The sequence below is a fragment of the Pelmatolapia mariae genome, linkage group LG3_W, assembly GCF_036321145.2.
Source record: "Pelmatolapia mariae isolate MD_Pm_ZW linkage group LG3_W, Pm_UMD_F_2, whole genome shotgun sequence".
NCBI classification, from domain to species: domain Eukaryota; kingdom Metazoa; phylum Chordata; class Actinopteri; order Cichliformes; family Cichlidae; genus Pelmatolapia; species Pelmatolapia mariae.
In genome coordinates this window covers 11,476,591-11,486,616 of record NC_086229.1, presented here as the reverse complement: position 1 = coordinate 11,486,616, position 10,026 = coordinate 11,476,591, and the positions used below count along the sequence as shown (strand labels likewise).

At 39.9% G+C, this 10,026-nt stretch overlaps 1 protein-coding gene across 1 annotated transcript; it reads right to left on the bottom strand.

The window, feature by feature from the left end:
* Positions 1-2,243: 2,243 nt before the first annotated feature.
* Positions 2,244-9,257, bottom strand: LOC134620562 (interferon-induced protein 44-like). Its single transcript, XM_063466772.1, has 7 exons — positions 9,254-9,257; positions 6,277-6,310; positions 5,541-5,742; positions 5,260-5,418; positions 4,813-4,981; positions 2,553-2,653; positions 2,244-2,405 (listed from the first exon to the last, which is right to left on the bottom strand). The coding sequence occupies exons 1-7, from the start codon at positions 9,255-9,257 to the stop codon at positions 2,244-2,246; spliced, it is 831 nt and encodes a 276-aa protein (XP_063322842.1).
* Between the last annotated feature and the right edge of the window lie 769 nt (positions 9,258-10,026).

Genomic DNA, 10,026 nt, shown 5'->3' with positions numbered 1-10,026 from the left:
ATCTCGGGGTCTTGTTTACGAGTGACAGGAGAACAGAGACGGACATCGACAGACGGATTGGTGCTGTGGCTGCAGTGGTGCGGACACTGTACCAATCTGTTGTGGTGAAGAGAGAGTTGAGTGTAAAAGCGAAGCTCTCGATTTACCGGTTGATAAGCGGAAGAAGGTGGATGGATGGATGGATGGATGGATGAAAAAGACATTAACAGTGTCAATGAAGTCCTAAATAATAAAAGGAAATTCAACTGCAGCTACTGTGACATTGCCCATTGTTTCCTTTAAGATTTTTTTACTGTCACTATTAGAGCTGGTGCCGAACCCAAATGCACTATTTGGAAATACACAAATAACGTGTTTTTCACGAATACTTATTTTGAACAAATACTTTAAAAAACATTTGTATTCGGGAACAAGGAAAAACTTTATATCAAAAAGCTGAGTTTCCTTATGAGACCGCAGTGCATCACCGGATGAGTGAGCGAGTAAGTGACATGTGAAAGAGGTGACTGACACAGGCTGCTCCACACAGCAACAGAGAGCAACCAAAAAAAGGCTGAACTGCATCACTATTTTTGTTGAATAGTTTTTTTTGTACCTTAACTGGGTTCCAGAGGCTGTTTATAACTTTCGCAAAGATCGGGAGATTGTTTCATTGTGCTGCATTAATGACGTCTGCAGTCGGGTGCTCTCATGTTTGCTCTGTTTACGTAGCTCTGTTAGCTCGGTAATTTAGACAATTGGCTGTTGACAGAGCAACATTAACGTTAGGTTTAAAAGGTTAAAACAATGCTTGTGTAGTTGTGTCGAATTATATGCACTTGTGGGAGTTATATGGTATGTTGAAGTTACTCTGTATTTTGCAGACAACAAGATGTAAACTATAGGCTAGTTAACCTTAGCATAGCTTTCCGTCGATCATTAACTTAGCTGAACGTCCCCACATGGACTTGGGAAGCCAAATAGAAAGGAGTGTTGCTGCTGCTGAGCCATCTCTTGATCCTCCAGCAGCCAAAAAACGTGCTCAATTTCTGTGTGGAAGCATTTTACAGTCAGTGCTACAGATGAAACTAAAGTGATATATAATGTGTGCAAAAGTCAAATCAGTAGAGGCAGATATATCAAACATCTGTCAACATCTGCTATGCATAATAACACGGGACTTAAAGTATCCTCTCCTGGTACTGTCTGCCAACTCCCCCCACCAGCAACAATTTATCATCACAACCATGTTCTGCCCCTGCAAGTCAGTTTCGTTGTCTGTTCAGCATCCTCCAAGAAGGTAGGGTGGTGGTGGGGTTCATAATGTTCCCGGTTGTGTTTTATTAGTTGTTGGTTTAACCATGGATGAGGCAATGGCTGTTATGTTATGTTCTTCTCAATGAACAGATTTTCCCAGATAAACCCGTATCATTCCTCTCTGGTTAATTAATTTGCCTCTGTAAATAAAGTTTGCATTCATTTAAATTCTGTGTTTTTGAGGCTTCTCCTTGGGTTCACCCTTTGCCTCCAACTGATACTCTGTATTATTGTAGGGTCTTTGCCTCACAGTATAAAGTGCCTTGAGGCAACTGTTGTTGGGATTTGGTGTTGTGTAAATAAAATTGAACTGAAGAACTGGGAACATATGCAAATTCCACACAGGATGAACCCAGCTAGGCTTCAAACCAGGAAACCTCTTTCTGTGAGGTGGTAGTGCTAACCACTGTACCACTGTGCTACCCCAGTGAAGCAAGAAAACGATCAAACACTGTAAGCACAGACAAACAATGCTACACTCAACTGAAAGTGTTTACATACAGTTTATTATGTTTTAATTGTCCCATATCCTGAAAAAGTTGTGAAAATATAAGTCACTGGTACAGGCAGTTAAAGGAGATGTTTTAATCGTACCAGCATTCATGAAAATAGTCAATGTGCAAATGGTAAATATAACTTTATCCAAAGACCATTCATAATAATAAGCCATGTCCCCAATCACAAATGTCAGACATGTCTCTCCACCTCATTCTCATATTTTGCTCTAATTCAGAACTGTGTATTAGATTGTTGTGGAGGACATTAAAATGGAATATTGAACTTATATTGTAGGTGAATGGTGTTTCTCTGTTTTCTGTTATATCTGAGGGTAGGTGTGTTTTTTAGACAGGCTCACATGATCTCTTTTTCCATATATTATATTGTTAGACAGTGAAGAAGGGAGTAAAATGTGTAGTTTAAGCTACAAAGCTTCCAAAATTAGACCTTTACAGTTTCTCAATGAAATCATCTCCAAAGTCAATAATGTATTTGAGCGCGCTCAGAATCAGTGTGTCAACATCCAGCTTCAAGTTGATTTCACTGTGGTAGTTCTTCACGGGAAAGATGCAGTTCACTGGGATTCCCACCTCTGAGCTGTACTCTTCCATCTGAGAATCAAAGAAACACTACATCATGTTCAGGGTTTCAATTCAATTCAATTCAATTTTTATTTATATAGCACCAAATCACAACAACAGTTGCCTCAAGGTGCCTCTGCTTTGTCATCATATTCCTGTACAGTCACAGATGCTCACCTTCTTCTTCAGGTATTTGCTCTTATACACATTCTTCAGGTCCTTTTCAGTTTCAGGACAAGCCTCATCAATTTTGGTAACTATCATCACATGAGGAATCCCTGCAGATGAAAACATTTTGTCAACCATTGAAAATCTTTATGTTCCTGTTTCCTTTCTGCTGTTTGTTTCCTTATTCCTGCCTGTTTGAGACTTAAACATGCTAATCATTTTATTTTTAACCATGTTTGGAGACATGTGTGCCATTTCTTTGGAATTGTTGGTTTTGCATGAGTGTGTTTGAATAGCAGTATAAAGTCTCAAACTTGGTGGGCTTTTTATCCCATACCACAAACCTCTAGAGGTACTTCACATATTTATGTGAAAAAATGTCTAAGAAATCAATATCATGTGGTATTGAATAAGCTAACTAATATTTCACATAACTCAGGCCCAAATCTTGCAAACCATGAGGTTTACAGAGAGACTTATCGTTAATGCCACTGAAGAGCCACAGGAGAGACTACAAGCACATTATCATTATTGGTGCTCCAGTGGAGATGGTGCAGTCCTTCAAGTATCTCTGTGTCCACATCTCCTCAGACCTGACATGGTCTTCCCACATTCAGGTCTAGTACAAAAAGGCTAGGCAGTGGCTGTACCACCTACGTCAACTCAAGAGTCTCTCCACTGATCCTCAGGACTTTCTATACCGGCACTGTGGATAGCATCCTCACACAGAACATCACATCCTGGTATGGGAACAGCTGTGTGAGGGATAAAAAAGCTCTTCAGAGAGTGATCTGTACAGCAGAACGCTGCTGCAGGGCTGCTCTCCCCTTCCTACAGGACATCTACACCAGGAGATGCTGGACTAGAGCAGCTAGGATATTGAAGGATCCGTCCCATCCCAGCAACACACTGTTCCAGCTTCTGAAATCAGGCACAAGATCCCTCACCATCCAAGCAAAAACAGAGAGGCTCAAGAGGAGTTTTTATCCTCAGGCCATCTGTGTGCTGAATCACATACACAAAAGACCCATTACTATCAAATACTGTTCACAAATCTGTCTAAATCTGTGTTAATGAGAACTTCTCGTTTGCCAAGATAATCCATCCTACCTCACAGCTGTGGCATGTCAACATGCTGATTAGACAGCATGAATATTGCAGAGGTGTGCCTTCGACTGCCCACAATAAAGGCCACACAGATTTCTGGACAATAACTGATAGTAATGGGTCCTTTGTGTATGTAGAAAATGTTTCAGCTCAAAATGGGAGCAAAAACAAAAGTGTTGCGTTTATATTTTTGTTCAGTGTATTTTATCTTTATTCATATAATGTACATAACTCACCCACTTGCTGCACATAATGTCATCTATATATATACTCATTCACTGTATATAAAGTTCTGTCTCTCTCTTTTTTGCAGTTGAGCAGTGTATCAAGTCTGACTGCGTGTTATATCTGTCTGCGTGTTATATCTGTATAAACATGGATGTGACAAATAAAGAATCTTGAATCTTGAATGTATATCTTATTCACATAACTCCCACTTATTTTTAGGCCCCTGATTTATCACAGTCTTCAGTAAACTCAGAACATGCCATGTTTGGTCTGAACTTTGGCCAAATATTTGACTAAATATTTCACATCTTTTTCCACAATTGACCAAGAAATCTTTTCTTATACTTGCTATAACTCTTGGTCCTGTCCAGATTTGTGAGTGGAAAGAGGAAAGCTGCTGCTCTGAGCAGTGTTGCCAACTTAGCGACTTTGTCGCTATATTTAGCAAGTTTTCAGACCCCCTAGCGACTTTTTTTCTTAAAAAAGCCGCTAAAAAAAGACGTGAAAGCGCGTATCGCTTTTACTCTCAACAAGCAGCGGGTGCTGTAACACAGTCAGTTCTTCTTTTACTCTTTTACTCTTATGCTGTTTTGTGGATCACAAGGTTTAAAACTACTTATAAACACACACACACAAAGTAACTCCACCAGAGTGCCTATTTCGGATCACTTTTGCCTAAAAGGAGTTTAATTTGTAGTTCTAAATAAACTCTAAATGCATTTAGGACGTTTTTTACTCACTTTATGTCTCTTCCACGATGTCATTTCTCTCTCCAACAACATAGGTTACAATTATATTAGCATGACCAATTATGCAAATTAGGTGATGACGTCATTTAGCGACTTCTAGCGACTTTTAGGACAACCAATAGCGATTTTCCTTACTGAGGAGTTGGCAACACTGGCTCTGAGAGAACATGCTGATGAGCTCTTACCAAGGTCACTGGCCATCTGTCTGACTCTGTACATCTTCTTCAGAACTGAGTCCTTAATTTCTGATGCATTGGCAGAAAGCACACAGACCAGAACATGAACTTTATCTTCTGCCGAGGGGGTCGGGTTGTATTCGGGATGTTTTTCTGACAGTGGAGCCACTGGGTTGAACTAGAAAACCAGTAAAAAACATTAAAAAATAGCCAGGAGTTTTTCTGTCTCATGGATGTTTGAAGTTACAGATAAAAGCTGTTTATTCATCTTATTCATACTTTGATGTTTAAAGCAGTGAATTCATGAAGCTGTTAGAGTTTAACTGTACCACAGGACTCCTTCCAGTCTGTTACTGAAGGTAAGTACTATCACTAGTCTACTGAAAACTCCTAATGTACATAGATCACAGCTCTCACAGCTTGTCATTGAATGAAATAAAGAAAAGGCAGATGTACCAAGTGACCCTCCTTCACGTGTCCCTCCATGGCCAGTTTGATGTCATCAGGATGAACACCAGAGTCAGTCCCCTCCTCCAGACCCATGACATCATTGAAGACCACAGGGTAAACTGTAGCTGAGTTTCCTCTTCCTTCTTTTATTTTATGAGTTTGATACTAAATGAGAAACAGATTAGATGTTGGTTTCTTGACAGTGAAATCTATTGTTTCTCCCTCTGCAACAAAAGTAAAGGAACAGTTTGAAGAAGCAGTGAGCTGAAGCTTTGAAGTTTTCTTACCCTTGTAGTGAAACTTCTGTCAGAAGTCATTGCACTGGCTGCAGCAGGAATCGCAATTCTGCCTCGCAGGACACTGCTGACAGAGCTGATGAAACTGGACTTTCCAGATCCAACGGGCCCGTACAGAAGAACTCGGAGGTGTTTGACGCTGTTGTCTTCAGGCTTGTATTCCTGCACATACTGTAGCGCTTCCTGGTTATTTCTGTTCAAAAGAACAAAATAACATGATGTAATCTGGTTGTGGTGTGGTTTTTAGCTCAGCTGCAGGGGAGGGGTGGAGCAACGCTGCCAGCCATCATCTAATTGTGCCTCTCCTATTTCACACGGTAGCTAGCTGGGACAGAGGTGTCTGTTTTTCACTTATTCTGGAGACATATAAGGGAAGCAATGTTGGCGTGTTACAAAAAGTAAAGTGGGAAGCTGCAAAGCAAAGAAAAATTAAACCTGTTTGAACTACAATGAACTCTGTCAGCCTGCTCATGTGCTGGGATGTCTACAGTAGCATACAGTGTTCTCTAGGAATACAACATGAAGGCTTCAAGTTTTAATGGCTGCCTAGTAAAACATGCTATGCACTGCTGTGTGAAACTCCTGAGAGTTAATGCTGGAACACTTTTCTCTGTGCTGCATTGAAAGAGGATGAGGAGTAAGTGATATTATTAACTAGTCCTCAGCTGATTCCAGCTGCTCATTCTGCATTAACGATGTATTCAGTTATGTGTGAAAAGAAACTCACCCCCAAGAAACTGTTCTCCATGGTTCATCCAGAGCTAAGGGGAAGCCAAAAGAAAAAAGAGACAAATTAATTCATATTATTGTTGAGCGAGAATAATAAGAGTATTTTATCTGAATACTGTCAGAAATCATCTCACTCACCGAGAGAGGGTGAGAGAGAGAGGGTCTCAACTTTAGGAGAGAGAAAAACATTAAGTCATCATTCTTGCATACAAACTCTGCATGTTAATGAAACTTATCCCAGCCATGAAAGGAGAACCCCCCCCATTTCCTATTGGTGGAAAAATGTGCCATGTCAAAATATCAAAAAATGATATGTTGAATGATATAACTTAGTATAACCAAAGTTTTGAGCATTTGAGCCACTTAGGCGCCATGTTTCCTGCCAGGTAAATGACACTCTGCAACGTGGTAGATGTCAAGGCGTCTGGAATCGATAGGGAAATCATTTGCAAAAATGACTAACAATTCCAATTAATTCAAACAGTGAGAACCGGTTCTCAACAAGAACCGTTTTTTTGATTCCCATCCCTAATGCTAGTTCTTCTTTACTCTATAAATTCTTGTTCTTAGGGTTTTTTCCTGTGTCCTCATGTTTAGTGTAGTGTTAGTTCAGTCTTCATGTTCATTATTTTGTTCCCCAGTCAGTCATGTCTCATATCACGCCTGTCTCTGTGCTCCATGTTCCCTTTGTTCACTGTCAAGTCTGTGCCTCTGTCGTGTGTCTAGTTTTTCTTCCCCTTGTCTTGTTATGTCCAATTACTCCCAGCTGTGTTCTCCTCCTGTGTCTCATTCCCTTGTTTTTCCCTTAGTGTATTTATGCCCTGTGTTTCTCTCTGTCAGTGTCACATCGTACCCTCTCAGTGCTTTGTATCTCCTCAGTGCTCCTTGTATTTTCCCTAGTTCTCAATCCCAGTTTAGGTTCCTAGTTTTCATGTTCCTAGTTTCTTGTGTGACAATCCAAACATAAGAGCCATGCGCTCTTATGTTCTGATTGTCTGTGCTACAGCAATAAAGCTGGCGTCCTAAGTTCACTCCTAGTTTCCTGTGATTCCTGCTGTTGGGTCAAATCCTGCCTGCCAAAAAGATGACATGTAGTCTGCTTACTGAAGGAAAGGGACACAGCACCATTATTAACTTATTGATTGAAGAATCAATAAATTGAAGAAAATTGATACTGTGCGCTCATTGGTCTTTTCACATACGAAGAACCTTAAAATGTTTAACTCCTACTTCCTTGTTTTCTACTGGCCTGTGTTTTTTGCATTTTTGAGTTTCTGAGCATATTGTTACAGCAAGTGAAGCCGCCTCCTCTAGTTTATGTCTTTGTCTCAGAGTCCTGCATTTGGGTCCTGCATTACTGACCATACAGCCGTGTATGACATATAGTCACTCAGAGGTTCAAAATGCACAGATTTGCACTTTTCAGCATCGCTGGCACAAAGAAGCTGTTTTCATTTCTTTTAACCAGCCTAACTAAAGACAAATAAAAATGTATTATTATCTGAATTAGGGCTGCCACATTATTTTGATAGTCGACGAGTCACCGATTATTTTTGCGATTGGTCGACTAATCAGATCATGCATCCATTGGACGTAAAACGTACAGCTTATTGCACCATCATGCATCTGCTCTTGTATAACTATCATTAGCTTACAGCTTTAAGTGTTTAAGGTATGTGCTAACTAAAAATAAAGACAAGATGATAGTTTATTAAATTTTAATGAAATTTGCAGATTGTTTCGGTGAAGTTTAATAAACTCATTGCTATCAAAAATATAACGGGACACCGGAGTACTTCTGATAATCAGTTGTCTGCTTGACGTTTATTCAGCTGTGTAAAAACTATAACTTTAATCTCAGCCCAACCGATTTGCCCTGATCTCCACAGTAACAAATAAAATACTAAAAAAGCCAAACAATAACATTTTAAGTTATCTAAGTGACTCATATATGTTTAACCTGAGTAGCAAAAGACGGCGGTGGGTTTGAAAATGATTTGCCGGGAGTCCAGTGTTCTCACGGGCTCTAGTGAGCCTTGCCCCCGGCTAGCTATTGAGCTAGTGGGTAACAGAGCACTTTTGAAAATATGCGGTGTCTTGATAAACTGAGCAGATATTTGAGGTTTACACAGTTACATTCTCACCTGAAAATATGTTAAACGATTATTTTGTGACCCAGAAAAAATAATAACAGTAACATTAAAACAAACTAGCTGCCGCCATTGTTGGAAACTGAGCTGGGCTCCGCTATGAATTCTGGGACACAACTTCTTCTTCTTCGGGGTTTAACGGCAGCTGGCATCCTTGTAAATGCAGTGCTGCCATCTTCTGTTTCAGTCCGTTATTACACTCTTAAATCCTACTACTTATTCCTGCGTCTTTTGTGATCTTACAAAGCTTCAAAAGACGCGTCGACTATTAAATCAGTCGTCAACGTTTTTGATAGTCGACGTAATCGTGACTAGTCGACTAATTGTGGCAGCCCTAATCTGAATTCTATTTGTTTGTGTCAATTTGCAAAATAAAAGTGAAACTGTATGTATAACATTGAGACTGAGAAAATGTCACTCTGTGCCACTTACCAGAAGAAGTACTCCCTGTAGAGAAAATGTCAGATGATCAAATGATTCAATTCAATTCAGTTTTATTTATACAGCACAACAGCTGGCTCAAGGGACTTTATATAGCAAGGTAAAGACCCTACAATAATCAGGCCCAACATGAACTGTCCTGACTGCTGTTTATAAAGAAACAATCACTCCAATTACAACAAATATGTCCATAAATGTACCATGACATTAGTTGTATTTGATAATGCTGAAATGTGTGTGATAAACTGCAGATAATTAAATACAGGAAGTACAGAGTTTAACTACCACTGCTGATGGTCTCAGCGATGCCACTGTCAGCAGCAGAAGACTAAGTACTGGAAAAAAATCCACAAATGATGCCAAAAGCAAACTGATTTGACTCACCCATAGTCCCTGTGGTAGCAGTTAAAACTTTAAACAGTGTCCTATGAAGGATAGCAAGAGAGTGGGGAGATAACTGTAAGTCCACACAATCACTCTCTATCTCACTCACACACACACTCTCTCTCTGAAAGTGAAAGCAAGCAGTGCTGCTGAGAAGTACAGGATTTACTGTAAATCACATGGTAGACGGCTCTGGGTAAATATTTCTGTCCTCTCTCTAAACTGCTTTACTGAATGTATATGAACTTTTTTAATACGTGCTGCGGATTTGGAAAACACACATGTTAACCCGGTGACAGTTGCAGTTCAGGAGCAGTCTCCTCAAGATAACCAAACATCGTAATGTAACACCGTAAAGGACCAGGGCTCTTGACTGCAGCTTCATAGATAATGAGCACTCAGAACTAGCTTCGGCTACGGAGCCTGAGTGTTTGAATAAAACACAAGAAACAGATATAGAGCTCAAAAATACATTATGTTTGTTATGGTAAATGAAAAATGTATTTACATACGTACAAAAATATATATATATGCACATATATCACAAATAAAAATGATGTTAATAATACAAAATGTTGGGTCTGTCTAGCACAGGCCCACTGCTGGAACGAAACAATTTAACTACACCGCAAAAGCATTAAACACCAAGTAGGCAAAGTTCGTTGGGCTACTCATGCATGAGGGAAGCCTGCCCAGAGCCAAGTGACGTTCCACCCACTTGACCTCCGTCAGACTCTCAGCCAGGTTCCCCATAGCACTCCTTTTATTGTGGT

What these genes read in the sequence shown, in the direction of transcription:
- LOC134620562 (XM_063466772.1), bottom strand. An exon ending in ACAGATGGCCAGTGACCTTG is followed by an intron (nt 2,654 to 4,812) that starts GTAAGAGCTCAT and finishes TTTCATCTGCAG; the next exon opens with GGATTCCTCATGTGATGATA. An exon ending in GCAAATACCTGAAGAAGAAG is followed by an intron (nt 2,406 to 2,552) that starts GTGAGCATCTGT and finishes TTTGATTCTCAG; the next exon opens with ATGGAAGAGTACAGCTCAGA.